The sequence below is a fragment of the Daphnia pulicaria genome, chromosome 1, assembly GCF_021234035.1.
Source record: "Daphnia pulicaria isolate SC F1-1A chromosome 1, SC_F0-13Bv2, whole genome shotgun sequence".
Taxonomy (NCBI): Eukaryota; Metazoa; Arthropoda; class Branchiopoda; order Diplostraca; family Daphniidae; genus Daphnia; species Daphnia pulicaria.
Window position 1 is genome coordinate 39,884,388 of NC_060913.1, and position 22,672 is coordinate 39,907,059.

General features: G+C 39.3%; 7 protein-coding genes across 15 annotated transcripts; 3 read left to right on the forward strand and 4 right to left on the reverse strand.

Annotated features, from left to right (window-relative positions):
- Positions 1–48: 48 nt before the first annotated feature.
- LOC124320288 (dymeclin-like) lies at positions 49–2,962 on the reverse strand. Of its 3 annotated transcripts, XM_046783094.1 has the most exons (12): positions 2,870–2,962; positions 2,640–2,801; positions 2,440–2,586; positions 2,190–2,378; positions 1,884–2,131; positions 1,644–1,820; positions 1,387–1,568; positions 1,199–1,324; positions 1,005–1,118; positions 557–934; positions 378–488; positions 49–304 (listed from the first exon to the last, which is right to left on the reverse strand). In XM_046783094.1, exons 2-12 carry the CDS (start codon positions 2,777–2,779, stop codon positions 155–157), a joined length of 1,962 nt encoding a protein of 653 aa, XP_046639050.1. In that variant the 5' UTR covers positions 2,780–2,801; positions 2,870–2,962; the 3' UTR covers positions 49–154. The 3 variants fall into 3 exon arrangements, with proteins under 3 accessions (XP_046639050.1, XP_046639051.1, XP_046639049.1); XM_046783095.1 differs by having other exon boundaries at positions 2,190–2,375; positions 2,640–2,932; XM_046783093.1 differs by having other exon boundaries at positions 2,640–2,932.
- A 58-nt stretch (positions 2,963–3,020) lies between these two features.
- LOC124320429 (COMM domain-containing protein 4-like) lies at positions 3,021–7,585 on the forward strand. 2 transcript variants are annotated; one of them, XM_046783314.1, is made up of 8 exons: positions 3,021–3,235; positions 5,289–5,414; positions 5,504–5,569; positions 5,658–5,697; positions 5,983–6,183; positions 7,176–7,322; positions 7,390–7,466; positions 7,533–7,585. In XM_046783314.1, exons 2-7 carry the CDS (start codon positions 5,340–5,342, stop codon positions 7,455–7,457), a joined length of 597 nt encoding a protein of 198 aa, XP_046639270.1. In that variant the 5' UTR covers positions 3,021–3,235; positions 5,289–5,339; the 3' UTR covers positions 7,458–7,466; positions 7,533–7,585. The 2 variants fall into 2 exon arrangements, with proteins under 2 accessions (XP_046639270.1, XP_046639269.1); XM_046783313.1 differs by lacking the exon at positions 7,533–7,585 and having other exon boundaries at positions 7,390–7,491.
- Positions 3,167–5,221, reverse strand: LOC124320440. The gene is made up of 3 exons (XM_046783327.1): positions 4,240–5,221; positions 3,963–4,173; positions 3,167–3,892 (listed from the first exon to the last, which is right to left on the reverse strand). Exons 1-3 carry the CDS (start codon positions 4,291–4,293, stop codon positions 3,651–3,653), a joined length of 507 nt encoding a protein of 168 aa, XP_046639283.1. The 5' UTR covers positions 4,294–5,221; the 3' UTR covers positions 3,167–3,650.
- LOC124320370 (HMG domain-containing protein 4-like) lies at positions 7,099–9,446 on the reverse strand. Its single transcript, XM_046783236.1, has 9 exons — positions 9,360–9,446; positions 9,175–9,282; positions 8,583–9,118; positions 8,442–8,517; positions 8,300–8,364; positions 8,114–8,240; positions 7,964–8,048; positions 7,750–7,897; positions 7,099–7,678 (listed from the first exon to the last, which is right to left on the reverse strand). The coding sequence occupies exons 1-9, from the start codon at positions 9,364–9,366 to the stop codon at positions 7,511–7,513; spliced, it is 1,320 nt and encodes a 439-aa protein (XP_046639192.1). The 5' UTR covers positions 9,367–9,446; the 3' UTR covers positions 7,099–7,510.
- LOC124320325 (venom carboxylesterase-6-like) lies at positions 8,803–22,140 on the forward strand. 6 transcript variants are annotated; one of them, XM_046783160.1, is made up of 14 exons: positions 15,169–16,026; positions 16,093–16,233; positions 16,306–16,465; positions 16,538–16,607; positions 16,684–16,799; positions 16,864–17,054; positions 17,151–17,313; positions 17,412–17,587; positions 17,663–17,816; positions 17,886–18,012; positions 18,079–18,172; positions 20,638–20,758; positions 20,808–21,027; positions 21,439–22,140. In XM_046783160.1, the coding sequence occupies exons 1-12, from the start codon at positions 15,841–15,843 to the stop codon at positions 20,671–20,673; spliced, it is 1,614 nt and encodes a 537-aa protein (XP_046639116.1). In that variant the 5' UTR covers positions 15,169–15,840; the 3' UTR covers positions 20,674–20,758; positions 20,808–21,027; positions 21,439–22,140. The 6 variants fall into 6 exon arrangements, with proteins under 6 accessions (XP_046639119.1, XP_046639116.1, XP_046639118.1 ...); XM_046783162.1 differs by having other exon boundaries at positions 20,638–20,753; positions 20,798–21,027; XM_046783161.1 differs by having other exon boundaries at positions 20,638–20,753.
- On the forward strand, positions 9,343–12,748 carry LOC124320373. The gene is made up of 4 exons (XM_046783239.1): positions 9,343–10,623; positions 10,688–11,597; positions 11,665–11,781; positions 11,861–12,748. Exons 1-4 carry the CDS (start codon positions 10,591–10,593, stop codon positions 12,091–12,093), a joined length of 1,293 nt encoding a protein of 430 aa, XP_046639195.1. The 5' UTR covers positions 9,343–10,590; the 3' UTR covers positions 12,094–12,748.
- LOC124320355 (spectrin alpha chain-like) lies at positions 12,683–15,076 on the reverse strand. The gene is made up of 6 exons (XM_046783207.1): positions 14,891–15,076; positions 14,624–14,812; positions 14,447–14,539; positions 14,100–14,368; positions 13,688–14,021; positions 12,683–13,624 (listed from the first exon to the last, which is right to left on the reverse strand). Exons 1-6 carry the CDS (start codon positions 14,987–14,989, stop codon positions 13,214–13,216), a joined length of 1,395 nt encoding a protein of 464 aa, XP_046639163.1. The 5' UTR covers positions 14,990–15,076; the 3' UTR covers positions 12,683–13,213.
- Positions 22,141–22,672: the final 532 nt, after the last annotated feature.

The following is a 22,672-nucleotide window of genomic DNA, read 5'->3' on the forward strand; positions in this document are numbered from 1 at the left end:
AAATATTTATAAGTACCGTACGTAGACATTTTAATCGAGCACTGCATATTCAAAGAAAGATAATTGTAATTTTTCATGCACACGACACTTTCAAAACAAAAGGCATTAGCAAATGATAGGTCTAGAACCAATCTTCAGAATTTTATTTAAACGTCTATTTTGTTTCGTTGTTCATCCCCATGGTAATTTCATCATTGCTCCAGCAGAGAGCCGAAGTTGATTGGACCATGGACCACACGTATGGAATAAAAAACTCTTCGGGTTGATCCTCTTCAACGTAACGAAATTTAAGTTCTGGAAATTTCTTTAAAAATAATTGAAACGTGAGCGTTAATAATTCACGAGCGCAAACCAACATTAAAAATGCATTTGCTAACCTTGAGTTGATCTTTAGGAAAATCAACACAACCTAATTGTATGGATTGAAGGATTTCATTTACTCCTGGCTCGTTTAACTGGCTGATTCTGTTATTAAAATAGTTGGAAACCTAAACAACAATTTAATATATTAGTCAGTTGGTTAAAAAAAAGGATAAAGAGCAAACGCAAATTTTACCGTGTCTAGGTTGGCAACGATATCTTGGAATGCCGGCTGTCGTCTCAGAACGTCCAGCACTTCCCTTTTATGCAAAACACTGTAGATCAGATTTTGGTTACATCCAAGTTGGTGGGTGAAGGCAGCATTTAGGATCTCCAAAAGCATCCGCAATACTTCCTCAAGGATACTAAGGTCTTGTTCCAGTTCTTCTCTCGATGCACCTGTTGCCGAATCACCTTTTACATCAGTCTTGATCTGTTGGACAACTCGGATTCTTCGTTTGTTCAAGGTGCATAAAAGTGATACCAATCTTTGGCATGTATAAGGATGTAGGCGGCGAAAATGAGCAGCCATATTAGCAAGTGTAGCCAGGCAGTTGGTGTGCAAATATTTGTCCTATATTCGAAGAAAAAAAAAATCACAGTAAAAATATTTGGGGACGTCATTACTTTTTACAAATGTTTACACTAGCTTTGACAATATTCCGTTGAATAGTCCTAGCGATGACAAGCACAGCCAATCCACCCAAACTTATTTCGTTCAACACTCGATCCGTGTACCACAAAGGATTGCGGACGACCTTGTGATTTAAATTCAAAATATTTAGTTTAACATTTCTATACTATAGCTAGCTAAACCAAGCTTAAATATTATTCTTACGACGTTATGGATGTTGGAATTGAATCCTTCATCTTCACTAAGCAAAAGAAGAATAATCAGAGACATGTAAAGATGATGTGATCCTTGATCATCGCCATTGAAGAGCTCCTGTAGTAAGGCAATAACCTGAAATAATTAGGGGTACGTTAATCAATAAAAATAAAAGATAAGTAGTGTTCAGGTCCAACCATTCTCTGAATATCTGCATGTGTGTAGACGTAGTTACGGAATTGCTGGTGCTGATGAAGAAGCATGTAAAGTAGCAAAGTCGTTCTCTCGTCTCCTAAACGATCACATAGCGTCGAATATAATACTGAATAGTCCAACCGAAAACAAGCTGATGGATGCACTGGAGAAACTTGTACAGGATCTACATTCAAACAAGGTGAAAATGAGAAATGAGAAAAACGTTTATCAAATTATCGCAAATTATTAAGTCTAATACCTTGTGAATCGGTGAAAGACAGCAAAGCTTGTCTATACGGATTAGACCAGTTCTTTTCCGTACTACAGTGATTCGTCAAAACGAGCAGCAAAAGTAAAGACTGAGAGGCAAAATCAGACACAGCGTCAACTGATTCAGCTGTGGAACTATTCCGTGATATCAAACTCCATAGTCCGGCTAAAAATACATAAGTCACCTAATCACAAAGGATCTTACCTAACTAATGCTTTACAAACTTACTTGCTAAACCAAGGACGATGCTTCCACCTTGCTCGGGCTTTCTCAACCATCGAACGGGAACAGATTGATGTTGGCAGTAATGCTGTAACAAAGTGCGTGTGAGTAGTCCGGCATGTAAAGCTCCTGGGCCGTGCATTAAGCACTTGAATATAATAGACTTGTTGTTTATGAGGTATGATGAAGCAGCAACAAAAAGCAACAACATTAGTGTTTGAACACTTTCTCGATGAAGAAGAGCTGTTTCCTCCCTTCAGAATAATATTCCATTAGAAAAGGAGATTTGCCATGTGATTATTTTTTACTGACTTTAGAGGGACATCGACTAATATTTCCACAAGCTGGACAGCTAGATTTTCCAACAAACTCTCACAACTGTTTTCTTCTTGAAATGAAAATTTTTTAATCAGCACTGCTTCTTTCTCTAAACGAATCCAATGGCTAAATATGACCCGCACAATGAAAAGAGCATTGCAAGTTTGCCATATAAAAATTCTACTGTGGATAGAAATAGAATGTTATTAAATTGCAATTGAAATTAAAATATTTTCTACTTCACTTATCACACTGAGCAGAGGCCTTAAGCTCTGTAGCTCTAGATAGAAACACTCTTAGAAGAGCGCTTGTATTTCTCGTTGCTTGATTATTGCTTTCAAGAAGTTGAAAAAGCTGGGCTGTTCCTTCAATGACTTCATGATTCTCTAAACTAAAAAACAACTGTGTTAATGAAAAATTAAAACATCAATAGCAAGAAATTACCTGGAAAGGGGTATCTGTAAATTAAAAGAAAATAATTGATTCCAAGTTGGATCGTTTGCCGTCATAGGTGTCGATCCACACAATTGAAACAAGTGTTCATTGCTGTTCAAGTTAGCTACCGAGCTGCACTGGGCCCCCATTGTTTAAGCTTTAGCACATTTTCTAAGAAAAAACAGTTTTCAAATAATGGTCTTGATCAGCAGAACTTTTTAAAAAATATCCTGTTTTACTTCAAAAACACTTGTATAAACTATAAAGTCCACGTCAGTCAGAATAGCAGACGACGCATTATTTTCATCGAACCGGTTTATTACATGGGTTTCAGCAACGTTTTTGATTATTTGTGTTGCTGCAACCTGCAATGTCACGGAGCACGGCAGTCAGCTGTTTTGCAACGAAGAAAGTCCAAACCCCAAACAAAAGTTGTCACTCCGAAAAACCACCTCCTGACTAAAACGCGTTGATATTTGATTCTCTAGAAATATCTACATATCAATCAATCACTCGTGCTTTTGGAAAGCTTCATGTTCAAGTTGTAACGTGTATTTTTTCTTGTCAGTGTTTTCGTGGTTTGAATACAGCAGTTCATTTCACAGGTAGGTCACAAAACTCGAGCTCGATGCATGTTTCTTCCGAGTGACATTGGTATACATATTCTTTCATAAAGTACATTAAGTTATTTTAAAAGTGTGGATTAGTTGCATTCTCTACATTTAGATTTGATAATGACTTAAATAGAGTTAAAATATCTTTGGATGCTTTAGTGAGTGCTCAATGATGAGTAGGCCTTGTTGAATCTGGTATATTATGGTCAAAGTATATGCTAATAATTTAATAGTTTATTATGAAGCTTGGAAACAGACATTAAGTTAACCAGCAAACAGGAATGTATATTGTGTGCAGAAAATCTTTCTCTTTTGCATTTCGTAGATCCCCAGCACTTGTATATTGGATCCTTTTCATTTAGGTCTAGATATTTTTATCCTTCTTCACAATAATTGGAATTGCGTTTTACAGCAATGGGAATTTGGAGACGTTAGAGTTTTTCTTCCCGCGTGCCGCCCAAAAGGGTTCGGCTGCCTGGGAGGCCGGTCGAGCCGGTCGATTGCGAAACCGTTGACCCGAGTGAATAATGGAAGTGTCTCTCCCTGCTGAGCGCTTTTCCCTTCTGTTTCCTTCTTCCTCGGTTTCGTTCATTTCGGACTGGGGAATTCTTTTCCCCCTTGCGGCCCAGAAGGGGATCTCAAGATCGCCTATAAAATAATAAAAGAATCTCTTAGATAAAGTGGTTTCAATTTAGTTTCTGTCGGTAGTGAACATTACCTTTCTTTCCTCTGGTCGCCCAGAAAGGAACACCGTCACCACCGTCCGCTGCATATTTTTTTCCTCTGGCAGCCCAAAAAGTGCCATCGCGTTTGTCGTACACGGCTGCTACGAAGGGCTCCATTACCACACTGTCTGGCCAATTGCCTTCAATTGAGGCTTTTTTACCTCGAGCAGCCCAGAACATATCTTGATCAGTATTTCCAGCAATCTATCAACATTTTTTAAAAATTTAAATACCTCAATATTTAAATCAATTAAAACTGTAAACACTTACCGCCAATGTCGCCCAGCCAGAAGCTAGCACAAAAATAATCTTGATTAGTTCCATTTGTATGAAAGGTTTTTTTTTCTTTTTTTTAACTATTGCGTGTGCGACTGCAGGCGACAGCGTTGTTCCTTCTTCTTTTCGACTGTCTTTGCTGTTACGGCGTCTCAATCCCAGCCTTATTTATACTGCGGACCCGTCAGAACGACCATCCTACGTCTCCGAGAAGACGTTGGGCGTTTGCGCTGTTGAAGACCGCGGCGCCTTCGGTCCGCCACGGAGGCTTAATGAATGAAAATGTAGTCGAGTTTTTTCGTGCAATCCTCTACGTTTCTGTTCTTCTCCGTACGTAACTCTTGTGTGACATCTTCTATTCGCTTTGCAATCCACCAACAACGTGATTAGTACAGGTTCCAATGTCCCCCTTTCTTAATTGGGTAGACCGTCGCGAGCCGCGATCACTGCGCAATTAATCGGACAGCAAATCGGTTTCCGGTGGCCCATTTATCAAACACATTGTCGTCATTTGTATAATGATTACCGAGTCTGTCAAAGCCGCAACCAAACGACTCTACTTTCCAGTTTAGTTGAATGTGATTCATTGCCAGTTATTGTACTGATTACCGAATTCACTTTATTGTAATTTTTACCCAGTCTGTTTCTTTAAAAAAAAAAAAATAATAATCATTATAATGTTCGAAAAATTTCTGACGTAGTTATTAACTACTAAACAAGACGAAGAAAATAATAATAATAATATTCAGCTTATTTTGTTAATTCCTCCGTTATTTGGTGGTACGCTTCTTCGCATCAAGCAAATCTCGTTTTCGCTCCTTGTTTTTGTTGCCTCCCGCCGCGAAATAAGAAAAGGCAAAGAGCCGTGAGATGAGATCTCCAAAAAAAAAGCTGTCGAGCAGAAACAATCCAATTTGCCTATGTCGTATCCTAGTCGTCGTTGCCCTGTGTCTTTTTATACGTACACAAAACGGACTCTGAGACGCATCTACTGTATGGGTTCAATCTCTTGAATTGTGTGTGTCTTTTCTTATGCCTATTAGAGTATATCAGAGGTGGGGGATCGCTGTGCCATTCCTTGATTCGTCGACGCCATGAAGTTCCGCTTTTGTGGCGATTCTGAAATACCAGATTGGTTGCTCACCCAAATGGCTACTCTTTCTCGTTTGGTGAGTTGCTTTTAACCCGTCAAGATTCCAATAGTGATTAATGATTGTTATTGATTTCTCTCTCTATTGGTAACGATTTCTCATTGTAGAGTTCAGTGAAGGCGAAGTTGCTTACCCAGCACGTCGCTCGACATTTGTCCGGACAAGGCATAGACGTGAGTATTCTGCATGGTGTGCGTCATTTGTTGATTAGAATTCAAGCAGTGACTGTGGTTCATTTTGTTCTTTTCATGCGGAACGCAGCTGGAGAAGAGTAATTCTTTACTGGCCGACTCTAAGCTACGTAAGTTGCTTTCGCCATTTATTATGGATGTGTTTATTGGTTAGCAGCGGTTGTAAAGGGATTGAGCAGAGGCATTTTTACCCCTCTCCGAACTTTAATGTAGTTTCGCGGAAAAATTTGCCATAGCAAACGGTTCAATCCGTGATTGCGTTTGACTTGAAGGGAATGAACGACGACTAGTTTCCTTAAGGGAATCATCAACGTTGTTTTCCTGTTTCGAAATAAATTTAAAATCCAGCTTATTCCTATATATAACCTTTTGTTTTTCTGTCTTTTCACGCCCAGCTGAAAGCGATGTTAAATCGCTGCTCGGCTCCATCCAGTTTGTCTTGACATCTGCGTCACGTTTCTCTACTGGAGAGGACCACCTGCGAGCTGAATTACAACAAGTTGGACTTCCTCGTGAACATGCCGCCGCCCTAGCCAAAGTCTATCACGACAATGCTGATTCAATTCGGAAGAATTTGATTCAAGACAGCCTAATGAGTGAGTATGATGCATTTTGTTACACTGCGATTCTTATCTTTTATTTACTAAAAAACAAACTAAGGTGCCAAATGCTACCTAAGAACTGGAAAAGAGCTCTTAATTAAAACGATTCGTGTCCAGCATTCGGACGACTTAACAAAACGAAATGAATTTAGGGTGTGCCTGTTGTTTTAATTAGACAAGGCGAGGCCCAGTTCTTATTCAATTAAACGTTTTGTGTTGTGTATTAAGCCCTTTCAGAGTCCAGTGTGTATACAAGGGAAATGGGAAAGGCCGTGGGAAGCTCGACAGTTTGGTTCAAATTCTGGCGTGGATTTCCAACTGCAGGAATCTCAAACGAAATCACGGTCGTATACCTGTAGCGTAGGCCAAAATCAATTTGGACGTTTTTATTTGTCTTTGCGTCCTATCGGGAAAGACGCTACGCTAGGAATCGTAAAAGGACGAGGTGGAAATGTTACTTCCGATGTAATGTATGAACCAGTGAAGCGGATGCTGACTTGTTTGCACGACTGCCTCGCAGCCCCGACTCGTGTGCTGTTTCCCCGTAGCAACCTGGGTTTCTCCATTGGATCTCAACTAACGAACAGACGCGATTTCATTAGCTCTTTACCGCTATACTATAGGAGTTCCTTGAGAAAGAAAATGATTGAACATCCCGAAATAGGCTGTCGAGAAGAGCAAACATTCTCGATCTACCTCACTTGTCCCCTAGACGGAAACCAATTAAACTGCCTCGTTTCCTATTGATATCAAGTTATTCATATCGAGAGCTTTGATTATTTGTGTACGTTCACGTCAGACGAGGCTCGGGAGTGCTAAGACACAGATTAATTTTCGCCTGTAGGTAAACTCGGTATACAAAGGCAGCGCGTCATCGAACGATGCAATTTAATTATTTGACGTCATCTATCCTTGATTATTCGTGTAATAACTGAAAGTAATAGTAATCCACAACAGGAAAAAATGAATTTCATTCTGAATTACAGTGAACAAGTTGCAGGACATCACTTGGCGGATAGTCGATGGAACCCACTTAATCGAGTTGACATTACACATCAAAGAAGGGCTTGCATCGGAAATCCGTACCGTTTCAATGATGGCAGATCCAGCGAAATTGCAAACTTTACTTTACGGTCAGTTTGTTTGTTTCTACGAATTTAATGAATTTGAATGCTACAACACATTCGTTTCTATCAGCAGATATGGAGAGAGTTCGAAATTTAATTGCCAAGCACGGGTTGGCTGATGGGAAAAGAGAAAACATTTAAAAAGAATACGTATTACATTGCATTGACAAGATGATGAAGTGATGGTATTTTATTCATAATCCTGGCATTATGTAGGCAATGTTATCCAATATGCGGCTGAGAGTCTCGGGAGGGCAGCCATTTGTCTCGGGTGTAAGGCGTGTGAGGCAGAGCAAGGGTCCGAGAGCGCACACGACCGAGTCTAGCAGAACAGATAGGCTTCCAGAGACGGCGATTTGTCCCTGCATGAGAAAATCATAAAACTTGTTGTCAGTTCGGCGACATTTGGATGCTGAGAGATTTATTTATGTACGTTTTGCTCCTTCAGCCGCGAGCCGATGACGGAAAGAGATTCCCCCAGGAGATGAAGGTGCGTAGCCACATCCAGCGGTTCCAGCTCATGAGCTCTAGGCTGCACCACCGAGGGAGGCGAACCGAGCGTGGAGCTGTCATTCTCGGCACTGCGACAGGTTAAAAACTTTTGTTAATTAGTTCCTCAGAGCGTGTCATTTTCTCAGGTTTCTTACATGGTAACATTGTCGAATCCATCAGAGCTTGTGAAACGCTGTCGCTGCTTCGCTGGGCTGAGTGGCTTGACTGTACCACGAGCACCTAGTAGTAGAAAGTGTATACAACACAAATCTCGATTGAAACAAAAAATAATTCTTATTTAGTACCTGCAAAGACGCGTTTCGGAGAAACGGATGGCTTAACTCGGCTGACCGGTTGCGGTTTCACTCTTCCTGTTGAAATCATGCCTCCGGAAGACTTCGTTCCTTGCCGCATTGCTCGCCGTTTCCAGGTCTAAATTGGAATCTCTTTGTATTCTACATTAAAGTTAACCAAACGAAAATTGTGCTTACCATGCGCTCCGCTTGAGAAACAGTAGACCAGAGCTCCCCAAGCCGTTTGGATACTTGCTCAAACTCTTTAATGTAGAAGTTTAGTTAAAATTGTTATCTCAAGTTAGTCAAGTAGTTACATTTAACGTAGAAAAAAACTTACTGAGTTCAGGATTTTGACGGCTGACAACAGGACGCATTTCTTTTGACCAAAGCATGTAGGCTGTGAACCTCGTTTTCTAAAAATAAAAGAAAAAAAGACTATTAGATACTATCTTTCAAACGGGTGTGACATTGTACATACCCCTTTGTCTTTGCGTTGAGCTTTCTGACGAGCTGCAACCAACTTTCCATCTTTCAGAACTATTTTCTTCTTGGCATTTTCAAGAAGATAGAGAGAAGGTTGTTTAGTGTTTCCCATAAAGTTTGGGGGATCAGAGGGACCTGCTACGTCTACATCTGCTTCACTATCTGAATTTGTTTCAGGATCAATGTGGTCATCACTATCATCCTCCTCCATCTCAACCATCCCTTTCATGAAGTTGGAGTTATTGCCTTGGTGCTTCATCTTGTCGGCATGTTTCATCAAGCTGTCATCCTGCTCATAGTCATCCAATTGGCTGTTAGAGTCATCATGGTAAGTCTCAAGCTCCTCTTTATCCATTGAATTGCTGAATTCGTCACTGTCACCATTAGTAGATGCATCATCTTCATAAGGTTCTGGTTTCAAAGCTATTGGTGGGGGATTCACATTCTTTGGGATCCGTATTTGTAAAGGGGGGACTGTCAGAGCACTTCTTGCGGGTTCAACAGACTTTTTAGGCTTTCCTTTGGCAGCAGCTAAAAAGAAACAAAAGTCAATTATTGAACTCACTTTATGAGTAAATTGTCTTTACAATTTGGTCCCCTTTTTGGACGAACGTCTGCTTCGTCTGGTGATTCATAGTCCAATAGTTTGGAAGACTTCTTCCTGACGCGACCTGATCGTGAGACACCAATCACTTCTAAAGAAATCAAAACCTGTTAGTAGTTTTCAAATAAAAAAAAATGTTCCTTTCGTGTTATAGCTAACACTCTTTACCAGCCATGTTGTTGTAGGTTTCTGAAAAAAGAATCGTAGTTCGGTAGTTGTTGTAAATGACAGCTATTAGTTGTAGCAGGCGGGAAATCTCAAAGTGCGTCTTAGCAACGGGCTTCCTTAGCAACGCGTCTTTATTAATTGACATTTCTAACGCTAGATGACAGCTTTTATCTTTATGCGGGAAATTTTCAGTTTGTTAGGCTTGTTTTTCTGTCGCCGTTTATTTTGAAACATTTCGAATGTTACATTAAGTCAGTTTTTTTAAAGGTGAAAAAATCACTTTAAATGATTTAAATAATTAAGGAAATGATAACGGATGGCCGGCCGGAGGCAATTATTTAAATTTTTCCGTTCAGAATGCGATTCAAAATTTACTGCGACTCTGACGTCAATCACGGTGCTGCCAAGAACAGAAAAAATAGAATTCTTACGCAACCTAATAACGAAGATCATTAGCATAGGCGCGAGGTAGGAATTCTAATTTTTTTTTTTACGCTGATATATATATATATATCCGCTATAAGACTGTTGCAAATCAGCTAGCGAATATATTTTTTTAAAATCAAGTATTCCAAGATCGTTCTTGTAAAACGCTTAAATAACTGTTGAAATTCAATAGTATTGTGTGCAGCGTATTTTGCGTATTGCGTAATGTAGCGTCATTCAACTTCATTGAAAAACTGGGCTGTCGAATCCATTTACTATCAAGTCTTCACCAAGCTTTAAAAAAAATATAAAGGCTTATCTTTTTGTCTGACAACTTGAACGGCATTGCCTTGGTAGTTGGTAAAGATGAGTGGCACCATACAAAACTCTATGGTTCGCCTTGATTATTCCTCGTAAATAAAGTAGTTTAATAGGGCAGACGAGGCGATAAGCGGGAGTGACGAAAATCTTTTGGTGTGTTTAGAAGAGCAGCAATGTGCGGATGAGTTTCCCATTAAAATTCATTGAGCAATATTTGACCTACTCAGCAATAGACGTTTCAAAATTGTAACCAAAAGATCAAAGTACAGCTAGATCAGAAGCTTTAAAAACTCTACAACAGCATCAACGCAAAGTAGTGAACCTGTCTAGACTCTTCGTCAGCAAGAACGGGTTGAGACGTTCGTATAACGTGGCGAGAGCCAATCATTTTCAATTTTTCATTTTATTCAGTGTATAGAGGCATCTGTTAATTTGAATAATTCTTATTCATTTTTGCATTGCCCTTCTTGCCAAACGAACAAACATGAGATTCTCTGCGAGGCACGCAATGCCCGTGGCAAGTTTTCATTTGAACTATTGATTTTTTTTACTTCTATTTCTCAACTTCTTTATTTTTGAAGGGGCTCGTTGTGGCAATTTTGCTATTCGCTGCTGGACTGGGAGACAGCCACCCGTTGAACGATGAAACAAAGAAAGGCGATTCTCATTCTTGCGTATGTAAATCTTGTTCGGAGAAGAGTGTAGATGTCGAGTGCGCAAACAAATTCTCTGCTAGAGAAATCGCTAGAGAAATCCAATCCATCTTAAATCGGACGGACTTTGTCGGCGATCTTTTCGAACTCCATTTGAGAATCTCGTCGCCAGTTGTTGTCAACATTCCAGCTAACTTACTGAGTGGCAGAAGCTTTAACCGAATTTTCATTTATTGTGGAAATGATTCGGCTCCGACACAACTCAGAATCGATCCAAATGCATTCCGCACTACCAGCCACCGCACCGACATCTTCAGAATCTTTAATTGTGATTTAAGTCAGCAGGACGATTTGGCCTTTTTGACTGATTTCATCAAATTGGCAAGCTTGTCTTTGCAAAGCTCTTCTAACATTCACAGTTTTGCAAAGCTGCCTGTTTTGCCAAATCTGAAATCGCTCACCATTTTCAACTGCTCCGGATTGGAAAGACTGGCAATGTTTCCTATTTCTGCCATCCCCGCTGGGCTGAAGGAACTTGACTTGGCATTGAATATGTTGAATGACCAAAAGATGGAAATGATATTGGATTCGATTGTTTCGTCGTCTTCGGCCAGTACTTTGGAAATGCTGAGATTAAGCGGGAACCGGTTGACGCAAATTCCCCAGTACAGAATACTTTCTTCTTTCACTCAACTAAGCCACCTCTATCTTGATGGAAATTCGATTCCATCGATCGCCAAAGGATCGCTTGACTTTTCTTCTCAGATGCCCAATTTAACCGTGTTAAATCTTATGAATATTGGTCTCACGGAGATTGAACCCAAAGCCTTTAAATATGGTAACCGTTTGAAAGAAAACAAAAATTGTTGACGATTTTTTAATAACTTCTCCTCTTCTCTTGAAAGTAAGCGCCAAAGTCCATCTTGATGTCAACAACTTGACACGATTCGACTCTTCCGTTTATAAACAGATGCTTGAGCGAAGCGTTGAAACTGGGCGTGGAGGACTAACTTTTACTTCAAGTAACTTGACTTGAATATTTGTGCAACCTTTTATTAACTAAATCAAGTTAATAATTCGTTATTTTTTTTTTTTTACAAGATTTGGTTGACTGCAGTGATTGCAGACTAGTCTGGCTGATCAGAAACAACCGTCACTTGTTACCCTCCGTTCGCGGAACCTGCGTCACCAACTCCACTAATAGCGCTAAATTTGAAGACGTGAAAATCAGTGACTACGATCCCTGTGGTGAGATTCCCGATGGGGATGATGATTCCAAATCTTCGTCATGGTTCTACTTCTTTTTACTTAAATTAGTTGGAGTCAGATTGTAAAAGCTAGAAAAACTGTTAGCTAGTGGTTTTATCACCCAAGTAAGAGTTCATTGTCCTTGTCTTGTTGTTCCAAAATCCAGTTTGAGCTGTTTTTTTTTTTTACTGTAAGTTGAAAACTTGAATGTTGCCACATTCTTATGCAATGCAACAAAAATAATCCGCCTTTTGAAAGAAACTTGTTTTACTCGTCGTTCTAGTTGCTTTTTTTGTTGATGCCCTTGGCCTGGAAAGATGGCCATCAGTTTTAAACCGTTCTCTCAAGTATCTTTATGGGCTAACTAGTTTTACCAATTAGTTGGTGAGCCATTCGGGTGTAAATAGTCACACTGCTTTGCATTGTCTTGTTGGACAGCTGTCAACTTTTTGCCGAAATACTTGCCAACTTTTATACATATTTACCGTATTAAGATTTAAGAAGTTGAAACGAATGCTTCACTTTTTTTCGACTCGAGTTTCCTTATTAGTGTGGTTAATGGCCTCTCAACCATCGTTTGGTTCTTTTCCCACGTTTACTTAATGGACAAGCCATAATCAGCACTAACATTTTCTTGTGAAATACCTTTGTGTAATACTAACGTGTAAATTAAAAGAGTATTCACAAACCTTTTTAATTACACGATAGGCTTCAAAAAATGATACATGATCGTAAAATGAACTGAACACCCCAAACATTTGGGATTAAAGAACCTGTCTTTTTTGTTACATAATTTATATTTAGATGATTGATACCGATTCTTTGAATACGCCTAACTAATACTGTATGGAATACTATATCGACAACACAAAATACCAAACAAAAGCAGTTCAACTATCCTTATACAGCATTTTCCGTATTCTATCTCATTCCTAAATATATTTGAAATTTGAAAACCTGTTCCCGAATGCTTTGCATCAAGGTAGGGGATGGATGTTCCAAATAGTTGTGTTTGTTTTTTTGCGCTTCAATGTCATTGCAGAGCAAATTTTGTCAGACGGATTCATGCGCGATTTGAGTTGGTATATAATTTGGGAAGACTTGTTTGTTGAAAGATAATCATTACGCCATTTGTTTTACATACAAGGGAAGAAGAAGATAACCAACGCCTGTTTTTTGGCACCCAGTCAAAGACATGGCGAGGGTTTAATCTTTGATCTGGAAGAGAAAGAGCAAGACGAGTTGGTTGGATTGCTTCCGCTCAAACGCTCGTTCTTTCAAGCTGGTCCAGTGTTCGGACAACTGCTGTGTGCGTTTGTTGATTTCTTCGGCCAGATGATGTCCTCTGGCTAGCTTTTGACCCGACTGGATGACGCGCTGGACGTCAGGATCGTGGATTTGCATCGCCTGCAGGATCGATTGAGTTTCTTTGATGAGAGCTCTCACCGTGTCGATATCCTTTCCACGACCCGCAATGACTTCGTGCTTCTTGGCTATCCATTCTTCTTCCACATCCATTTCGTGGAAGAGCTGGTAGGCCTTTAGAGCATCGACCAACTTTCGCTGGCGCTCACTCTGGAGAGGTCCAAGTCCATCGAATCGCTTGACAACCACATCCTGTATTTTCGTGATAATTTAGTCGGGTGTTAATTTACAAGCGATAGGTAGTACGGAACTTACCTTTTTGCTCAAGATATTTTTCAGGTCGAAGTGACCGCATTCTGAGAACTGCTGAGCGGCCGTCACAATGATATCGATGATATCCTTGTGGGTTTTGATGTCTCGTTCGAGAAGGGCGTGTTCCTTGGTTAAAAGTTCGACGCTAGCCAAATCGCTGCCAAAGTCTGGGCTGGATAGGGTGGCTTCGACTTCGGCCAGCCAGGCAGTCATATTGTCGATTCCGTGATTGAATTTCTCCAGTTGCCACGCTTGGGACATGTGGATACTTTTCAATTCAGTGGCGGCCAGAAGGACTTCCCACATTTTGAGAACGTCGGTCAGGTGAGCTTGGATTCTGCAAGTCAATAATTAAAAACAAAAAAATCTATTTAAGAAGCTGTGCGAATGGAGAGTTGAGCGCCGCATAACATACTTGGTGAGCATTTCAACGCGATTCTTGCGAGACATGACATCCTCTTCGAGTTTTTTGTGGTTGTCCATTTTCAGGTTTAAATCTGTCGGGCTCAAATGGCCATCGTCCGACATCAAACCAATGGTTTCGTTGATCCAGGTTTTGGTTGGATGGCAATCTTTTTCGAATTGCTCTAAACGCAGGAAATCCTCGAGCAGTCCTCGCAGTAATTTAGCCTCTGTGGCGACTGATTGGAGAGTTGGTTTTTTGCCGTCTTCAGGTTGAATGACCTTTACAGGGCCATTGTTGGAAGATGAACGTTAAAAACGACCGGGAATTTTCAGGCACAGAAAAATGGCTTATTTTACCTCCATAGGTTGGGCACCGGCCAACTCCTCTTGCCCGAGCATTTGACGTTTCAATGCCAGCTTCCGCATTCGCTGCCAAGATTGTTTCAGTTCCTATACGTATGTAAAATTGAGAGACTTTAAAAATAGGACGATTCAAGCTAATCATGATTCTCGAGATCCAACGTCAATGTTTACCTCTCTCCGGCGCCTGATGACAATCTCGTCAGGGTGTTTACTCTCTATCAAAAGATCGGCCAATTTCATCACGTCATTGACGTGCGATTCTTGCGCTGCTACTTCTTCGTTGAATTTCGCATATTTCTGTTTCATTATCAGCTGGGAATCTTTTTCGGATTTTAAATCTTCGGGCCAGACAATAACTTCCTGTGCGCGGTCGCCCAAAGAAAGGCATTGGGTTAACTTGACAAGATAAATTGCAAAAAGATGAAGTTGTTGTTTTACCTTGTAATTAATCCAAAACATCATTTGATCGCAAAGATGCTGGAATTCGATCAGTTGCTCCTGTCCGGCCATTTCTTTCGGCGACATGATCTCCCCCATAGTTAATATCAGAAACGCTCTTGGTTGAGGCGCAGAACCAATTCCTACCGTACCACACACAGGAATATACAGCTTAGCACTACAGACTCGACTAGTCTGTACGCTGTATCAAGACTCCTTGACGTATATTGCCCTCCCTCACCAAATTCTATAAATAAAAAGGAAGATCGGACACCACGACCGGAGTAAGGGCCTTTTGTGTGACGTGCTGGCAACTGATCACATCTGGAACTCTTTTGAAAATTTTTTTAACAATAGCACTTCCATCAGTTTTATAAATCCCTTTCTACATTATTACAACAGTTTTCCGGTGTTTTTTTTTTTTTTTAATTTGTGACAAGGGACTTATTAAATTTATATTGTATAGGTTTGTGATATAGCTGTCGTGAGAAATAGTAGATGGTTAGGGTCGCTCGAAATGTTGAGGCGGAACTGAATCATTACACCTGTCAGACTTAACCTCAGACAACCCTAAAACCCTATGTCTGCCACTACATCAGTGATAATACTTGCATTGAATGAACTCGATTCAACAAGGAAGCGTAACGTAATTTTTACACGGATAACTTGTTTTTGTTTTTAGAATAGGAGAAAGAAAACAGGTTTTTTCTTGCTGGGTTATTTGGTTCTTTTTTTTTTGTAAAATAATAAAAAAAAGACACCAGTATTGCTAGTGGACATGATGCCGAGCATATGGTGCTGGCCTGCTGGGCACAGCAAAACTGCGTTTGGTCAAAATATGTATATCCAGATGCATATAAGGGAGACGCATCTTAACCGTAACTGTTCATTTTCCCCCTGTGTCGGATACCCATCGCACGTTCATTGTTGGCTGCTCCTGAATATCAACTATGAAATTGATTTCTTTTCTGTGTCTTTTGCACGCGTGCTTTGTAACAGAACGTTTACCAATGGTAACAATTCCTAAACTTGGCCAAGTGCGTGGATCGAAAATGGTTTCAGTGGCCGGGAAAATGTTTTACGCTTTTCGCGGAATTCCGTACGCGCAGCCGCCAGTTGGAGATCTTCGATTCCGCGTAAGTTTTTTCAAAATGATTGACTGTCTTGAAATAGCCGCCCGCGCTAAGTTCCAACAATTTTAGGATCCCGTAGCTGCTGATCCATGGATTGGCAAAATTTTTGACGCAAGTCGAGAAGGTCCCACCTGTATGCAATATCACGGGAATCTTCGGCTTATTCTTGGAGTAGAAGATTGTCTCACGCTGAATGTCTACACGCGTAACGTAGGATTTATTTCTTTATTCCAGTTGGCTTTGTGAACAAATTCTCTTTTACGTAACAACGATCACACGCAGTTGGATTTTACAAATAGTGGGAAGCCGGTCTTGGTATGGATCCCTGGTGGCGCTTGGTATAAAGGGAGCGGGAATGGCGTGGCTAATGCCTGGGGACCTGGTTATTTTATGGATCGAGATGTTGTTTTTGTAACGATGAACTATCGACTTGGCCCCCTAGGTGCGACTGCTATTTTATTTTAGTTCAGTGAGGTAGGTATAATCGGTATAATCATTCCTGTATTTGATTCAGGTTTTCTCAGCACAGAAGATAGTGAAGCTCCAGGAAACTATGGACTTTTGGATCAAACGATGGCCTTGAGGTATTTCCAACATTTAGTTATTTAAAAATTTTTTTTTTTTCATTAATTTGCATTTTGTATGGTAATATTTGGGAAGATGGATTCGGGACAACATTCGCTCATTTGGTGGCGACCCGCATTCAGTTACAATATTCGGTTGCAGCGCTGGGGCTGCCAGTGTTCATTATCATATTTTATCACCTCATTCTAAAGGTACGAAAGCCTCTTATACTATAAAAGGTTCATCAACTCTCAACGGACGTTCTCACATGTTTAGGGCTATTTCATCGAGCTATCTTGCAGTCAGGTTCATCGCTCAACTCTTGGGCGATAGGAAAATCTGTAGGGTCGTATACGCAGCAACTGGGCCAATACTTTAATTGTCCACGATCAAACTCCAGCGTATTGTTGACGTGTTTGCGAAAAGCACCAGCTAGAAAGATGGCTGGGTTCCGAAGGCAAATTCAGGTAGGTACCGAGCAGAAATCTTTTTTGATATGGTAAAGCCACCATAGATTTAAAAAAATTTTATCACCCGAATCATGCTCATTTCGTTTTATATAGATTATGTTAGAATATCCGATCGCATTTGGACCACGTATTGATATGGAGAGAAAATCGCCTTTCCTTCCTGGACATCCAAGAGAACTTATGGAATCTAAGCAATTCAATTCAGTACCTATAATTTCAGGACTCAATAAAAATGAAGGTGCTTTGGTTATACTCAGTAAGTAGCGTAAATTAGAAGGAAACAGCTCAATTATCCCTTTCGTGTTTCAATGGATTGATATTTCATTTCATTGTTTTTAAATTGGTATTTTACAGTGCTGCTTTCCAATAATGGCGAATTATTGCGAAAATTTAACAAAGATCCTGTAAAATATCTTCGTCTCGTAGTGAATTCGGACGATATAGACGATGACATTGTTAAACAGATATCAGATCGCTATTTTGCTTTAGATAAGCCGTTTCATCCGAACCAGATTTCCAAATTAGCAGAGGTAGGTGAAAACATTTGCAAATTTTTTTCGCATTTTTCACATCTTAATAATAACTGATATCTTATGCGATTTCAGATATTTTCTGACTATGCATTCTTTCAAGATTTAGACGAATCAGTTGAGTTATTTAGTAAATATAATGACGAGGCGACCTATTACTATATGTACAATCATACCAGTCAGTTTACTTTGCAGAGATTTTTGGGTGTATCTTCTAGTCTCGATTTAAGTAAGAACATTTTAATTTTTACTAACTAAATATTTGTTGCATAACATCTATTGCTTTACCATATCGTAGGCGGTAGTCATGTAGATGAAGTCTTCCTTATGTTTTCTCACCTAATTCTTCCTCGCTTGCGTTCATCGAAAGATATTAAAGTATCAAATATGCTGCTCGACCTATGGACTACGTTTGCAAAAGACGGGTATATGTAAAACAATAGAAGCCTGTTGAACAAGTCATTAAATTGTATACGCATTTGAAATCGCAGCATACCCCGAAGCAGCCTTTTACCTCAAGACTGGATCCCTACCAAGGAAGAACAGCCACGATATCTCAGAATAGAAGCCGAACATCCTGCTTTGGTGAATGAGTCAATGCCATTTTATCAGCGTATACAATATTGGAAACACAAGTTGCGCAGATAATACTTTCTTACAGAACAACTGTTGAAACACGCTAATAAACCGATCCAGCGATCCACGGCAGACCACAATTTTAAGTCTTGTAATTTAATTTCATGCCAATTAACATTAAATTTCTGCGTAGATCTCATTAGAAAATATAGACGTTTCTTTATGTCTTATAGTTTTAAGGCTAAGTTATTATTCGATTTTGCTAGATAAATGAAATTCGGAGATATATCACTTGCCACTTGGTCAAAATCGATAAAATCGTTGGAGCTCTATTGACGGACATTTAAAATATTTAAAATTCAATGGAGTTCTACTGTCGGCCATGAAAATAATTTTAAAATCGTCGGAGTTCTATTATCGGACATGAAAATAATTTTAAAAAATATCGGGGTTCTATTATCGCGTAGTGGAGTTCTACTGTCGGGCACTGGAGTTCTATTGTCGGGTAGTTAAATAATATTTAAAAAAGGAATTCTTTTGTCTTTAGAGTTCTACTGTCGTTGGAGTTCTACTGTCGCATACAAAGAAATTTTTAAGAATTATTTAAAATATTGGGGTTCTATTGTTGGTGGAGTTCTTCTGTCGCCATACCGGCGGATTGTCCTTCCATCCGCCAGGTGACGCTTACTCTTCGGGGCGTCCCTAAACTGCGAAAGCGAAACGCGAAACACGAAACGCCTAAAATGCGAAACAGCTGTGCGAAACGGACCCAAAAGTTGGGACCCTGTTTCGCATTTTAGTCTTTGGGTCCGTACTAAACTGCGAAATCGGTGTGTGCGAAACGTCGCAGTGTAAACGTCTTGGTAGCAGACGACAATGGACGCCGTCAACAAACAAATTGTTAAGAGTTTCAAATTTTCGAGACTTCGAGTTTCGCGCACCTTATGGCTGGTCCGCTGGTCTATTTGTGTGTTGACCATGAATAGTTGAATACGGAATACCTTGAATGCAATATGCAATAGGTGTTTTTAATTAGAAGATTGGTATATAAAAATATTAATGGAACTTCTCGTTTCCATGTATCAGTATCAATCAGATTAACATTCTTAATTTTAAGGAAAGTTTTAGCTGATTAAATTTTAGCTTGATTTGGAACATGGTAGCTTTGATTTTTAGCTTGATATAAGGCACTCATACTGTTATGGCCGATTCTTTCTTTGTGCACGTACCCACTGGTTGATTTAAATTATTTAATGTAATGTATAATCCGGTAATCCCTGGGCCATTACCTAATATTTTATTATTTAAAAATATCACCATAACGTGCTGCTCTATGTCTTTCATTAGTTTAATAATCGTAAAATGCGCATTAAAACATACAGGGGTAGTGGCGAAGAAATCGAATTTGATTGCCCCCCTTCCTCCTTTAATGCCTCATCATAGCGGGAGACAATGAAAAATGGCGGCAATCTCCGTCAATTTGGACCTCTGTGGGGAAAAGGAAAACTATTTGTTTCGCAAGATGTTTCGCTCTTTAGTATGCCCTCCGGCATTTGGTCCCGCGAAACGGTCCCAAAATTTTGGTCCGTTTCGCACAGCTTTTCCGCATTTTAGGCGTTTCGCGTTTCGCGTTTCGCTTTCGCAGTTTAGGGACGCCCTACTCTTCGTGAGGAAGAAAATAGAAATATTTGTCATTTGTTTCTCTGACGTTGACTGAGAGTGTATGGAGTAGTTGGACATCCTGCGTTGCGCATTCTCCGCAAATGCGAAAATCTCATTTGTGTCCAACTTGATCTGTGTCGCCTACAGCGTCTTATGGAAAAACCAACTTCTTCCCGTTAAAACAGTTGTTTTCTTACCTATAACTTTGATTTCCCCCCTTTTCTTCCTAACAGTGAATACTTTATTCATTTCTCTATTACCTAATTTTTATTTCTATCCCCAATTCCATCTGGTTAATTTTTAATTAATTTTTGTTTGTGACTGGTTTTTTTGTTGTCTCCTGTAGCAGAAGAATTTCGTTCGTAGCGTGGTCGATTCTGTCTAGAAACGTCTAGAAACGTCTGCTACAGGAGACGAACAAAAAAACCAGTCACAAACAAAAATTAAATAAAAATTAACCAGATGGAATTGGGGATAGAAATAAAAATTAGGTAATAGAGAAATGAATAAAGTATTAACTGTTAGGAAAAAAAGGGGGGAAAATCAGAGTCATTGATAAGAAAACAATTTTTTTACCGAGGAGAAGTTGGTTTTCCCATAAGACGCTGTAGGCGACACAGACCGAGTTGGACACAAATGAGATTTTCGCATTTGCGGAGAATGCACAACGCAGGATGTCCAACTACTCCATTCCAAATTCATTACGGAATTGAGGTGTCGATCTACATTTTCAGCCATTAAATGTAATTGGTAATGCTAGTTTAGATTTCCTAAATTTAATTAATCTTTGACATCTCTGTCTAAATTTACAGGCAATCTGGCATATAATTTCACTTTGCCGAATGTGATGACGTGGGTCAGAACTGCTGTCCATTTTGTCGAAATGTCGACCATTGTTAGCTGTACGTCTCATCTCACTTCAGAGCTAGTAAAGTAATTTTGTTGATCAATCTCCCTGCAATAATGCAATAGGTTTTATTAGTTGATTTTCAGGTCGGATATGGAGATCCCTTTGCTACACTGTTGCAGAAATTTAGAACACAGTATTTCATTTAGGACAAAGTCTGAGCTTCATGGCTGTAGGAGTATCATTAATGTGGCTTTGTTGCAGCCAGCTGATTCATGTTGATCTGCAGCTGCTGCATGCAGTTTATCGAGCTGGTGTTATCCCAAGTGTAACTGCAGGAAAACTTCTTGAATTGGTAATTTGATTAATATTATTGTTTGTAACTTGGGAAGTCTTGTGTTTGTTTTTTGTTTTGTTTTTTATTTTGAATTCAACTGACAACTTATGTGATTCACATAAGAGTTAAACTTGTCAGTTCTACATCACATAATGTGATGTAGAAAATTAAGGGTAATATTTCTTCCTTAATTGTTTCTTCAAAGTTAGACATTGTTGGTCAGCTTTCACTGAGTTAACGATTTCCTTCCAATCAAACTAGAACAAATATTCTCACTCAGTGTTACAAAGTTTATAACACATTGGAAGTAGATGTACAGAATTCTTTTTTGGTTTCTTTTTCAATTTAAATTAAGTAAATTTTATTATTGGTACCCTTTTTTCACTTTTCAAAATGTTATTGTTTCATTAATGTTCTTCTGCTTTGTAGGAGTTAATGGTCAGTTGCAGCTGTTTATGTTGCTGTTTGGTGTACATTGGTCTTGCAGTCCGTTTCCAGTTGAGAGATGCTCTGAAATGGAGCTTGTGCAGACTTGCAGTTCAACATCGCACTTAAATGTGTCATTTGTCGTGTCCATGCAGTATTATGCATTATGCAGTATGCGAAGATTAATCATTGCATTATGGTTATAGGTTTCGCGTTTATGTTCGTGTAGTTCCTGTCCGATGGGGCACGTTGTTGCAGCCTATGCTGGTGAAAGATCTTTCTACATCAAGTTCAATTAGCCGTTCCTTGTTGCTGGTGTCATGTTACCGAAATTGCATCATTTTTTTTGTTAAATTTTCATTGTGACTATGCAGTTTACCGTTTATAAGTTAAGAAGCAACAAAAACAAATATGGGATGTTTATGTCAAATAATAAACATGTTTTCGGGGTTGGGAAAGGAAAGTGTAGGATGTTGGAGAGGGGGGAGGATATTTCAAATTTGGATAAAAAACAGTTAATCTATAATCCTACATACTTATCCCTACCAGCTACTAATTAATCTCCAAACCCCACAAACTGAAACCTTCCAATTCTTCAAACCCCACAAACATACATCTACCAACCCTCAAATTTGTACCCTAAAACATAAACCCATGTTAAACCTTAGCAATGTAATGTATGTAAAAAAAAAATAATACATAATTTTAACCAACTTTTATTATATTTCTGAATTGTTCAAAAAATTAATTCAATAAACAAAGCGTCCGGTTCAAGACATTTTTTCTTCTGTACGAGTTAAAACGTAATCCGCCACCACCGCTGCGGCAATGAGACAAAAAGCGTTGGTTAAGTTTTGCGGAAATCTGCGTCAATCAGGTTACAAGTTTTTCAAAATCAGTAACTTCTGTTGAATTTTGCATCTAGTCTATACTGGTGCAAATAGCTATCCTATGTGTTTGGTAGTTAAGAAGATGGCTGTTTAAAAAACGAACAATGATGAGTTACTCAAAACATCCCATTGTTTGTTTCTTAAACAACCATTTTCTTAACTACCAAACACATGGAATCGCGATTTGCACTAATAGATTACATGCAAAATTCTATGCGAGTTGTTGAATTAGAAAAATTTGTAACTTGACTAACGCAAATTTGCGCAAAAAATAAACCATGGCTTTTTGTTTCATTGGGTAGTGGGTTGCTTTGTTTTAACTCGCACATGCAATAATAGGTTTTGTC

Bases quoted from the DNA above. Each gene is read 5' to 3' on its own strand.
- LOC124320325 (XM_046783159.1), top strand. From the start codon at position 15,841: ATGAAATTGATTTCTTTTCTGTGTCTTTTGCACGCGTGCTTTGTAACA. The intron at 16,608-16,683 runs GTATTTCCAACA...ATATTTGGGAAG, and splicing joins GATCAAACGATGGCCTTGAG to ATGGATTCGGGACAACATTC. The intron at 16,800-16,863 runs GTACGAAAGCCT...TCACATGTTTAG, and splicing joins TTTATCACCTCATTCTAAAG to GGCTATTTCATCGAGCTATC.
- LOC124320373 (XM_046783239.1), top strand. From the start codon at position 10,591: ATGAGATTCTCTGCGAGGCACGCAATGCCCGTG. The intron at 11,598-11,664 runs GTAACCGTTTGA...TTCTCTTGAAAG, and splicing joins ACCCAAAGCCTTTAAATATG to TAAGCGCCAAAGTCCATCTT. The intron at 11,782-11,860 runs GTAACTTGACTT...TTTTTTTACAAG, and splicing joins AGGACTAACTTTTACTTCAA to ATTTGGTTGACTGCAGTGAT.
- LOC124320440 (XM_046783327.1), bottom strand. From the start codon at position 4,293: ATGGAACTAATCAAGATTATTTTTGTGCTAGCTTCTGGCTGGGCGACA. The intron at 4,174-4,239 runs GTAAGTGTTTAC...AAATGTTGATAG, and splicing joins CTGGCTGGGCGACATTGGCG to ATTGCTGGAAATACTGATCA. The intron at 3,893-3,962 runs GTAATGTTCACT...ATTATTTTATAG, and splicing joins GGCGACCAGAGGAAAGAAAG to GCGATCTTGAGATCCCCTTC.
- LOC124320288 (XM_046783094.1), bottom strand. From the start codon at position 2,779: ATGGGGGCCCAGTGCAGCTCGGTAGCTAACTTGAACAGCAATGAACAC. The intron at 1,821-1,883 runs GTAAGTTTGTAA...ATGTATTTTTAG, and splicing joins CATCGTCCTTGGTTTAGCAA to CCGGACTATGGAGTTTGATA. The intron at 935-1,004 runs GTAAACATTTGT...CTTCGAATATAG, and splicing joins GGAATATTGTCAAAGCTAGT to GACAAATATTTGCACACCAA.
- LOC124320355 (XM_046783207.1), bottom strand. From the start codon at position 14,989: ATGGGGGAGATCATGTCGCCGAAAGAAATGGCCGGACAGGAGCAACTG. The intron at 14,540-14,623 runs GTAAACATTGAC...ACATACGTATAG, and splicing joins TCATCAGGCGCCGGAGAGAG to GAACTGAAACAATCTTGGCA. The intron at 13,625-13,687 runs GTAAGTTCCGTA...ACGAAAATACAG, and splicing joins AAAATATCTTGAGCAAAAAG to GATGTGGTTGTCAAGCGATT.
- LOC124320429 (XM_046783314.1), top strand. From the start codon at position 5,340: ATGAAGTTCCGCTTTTGTGGCGATTCTGAAATACCAGATTGGTTGCTC. The intron at 5,698-5,982 runs GTAAGTTGCTTT...TTTCACGCCCAG, and splicing joins ACTGGCCGACTCTAAGCTAC to CTGAAAGCGATGTTAAATCG. The intron at 6,184-7,175 runs GTGAGTATGATG...TCTGAATTACAG, and splicing joins GATTCAAGACAGCCTAATGA to TGAACAAGTTGCAGGACATC.
- LOC124320370 (XM_046783236.1), bottom strand. The intron at 9,119-9,174 runs GTAAAGACAATT...GTTTCTTTTTAG, and splicing joins TCCAAAAAGGGGACCAAATT to CTGCTGCCAAAGGAAAGCCT. The intron at 8,365-8,441 runs GTAAGTTTTTTT...TCTACATTAAAG, and splicing joins CCGTCAAAATCCTGAACTCA to AGTTTGAGCAAGTATCCAAA.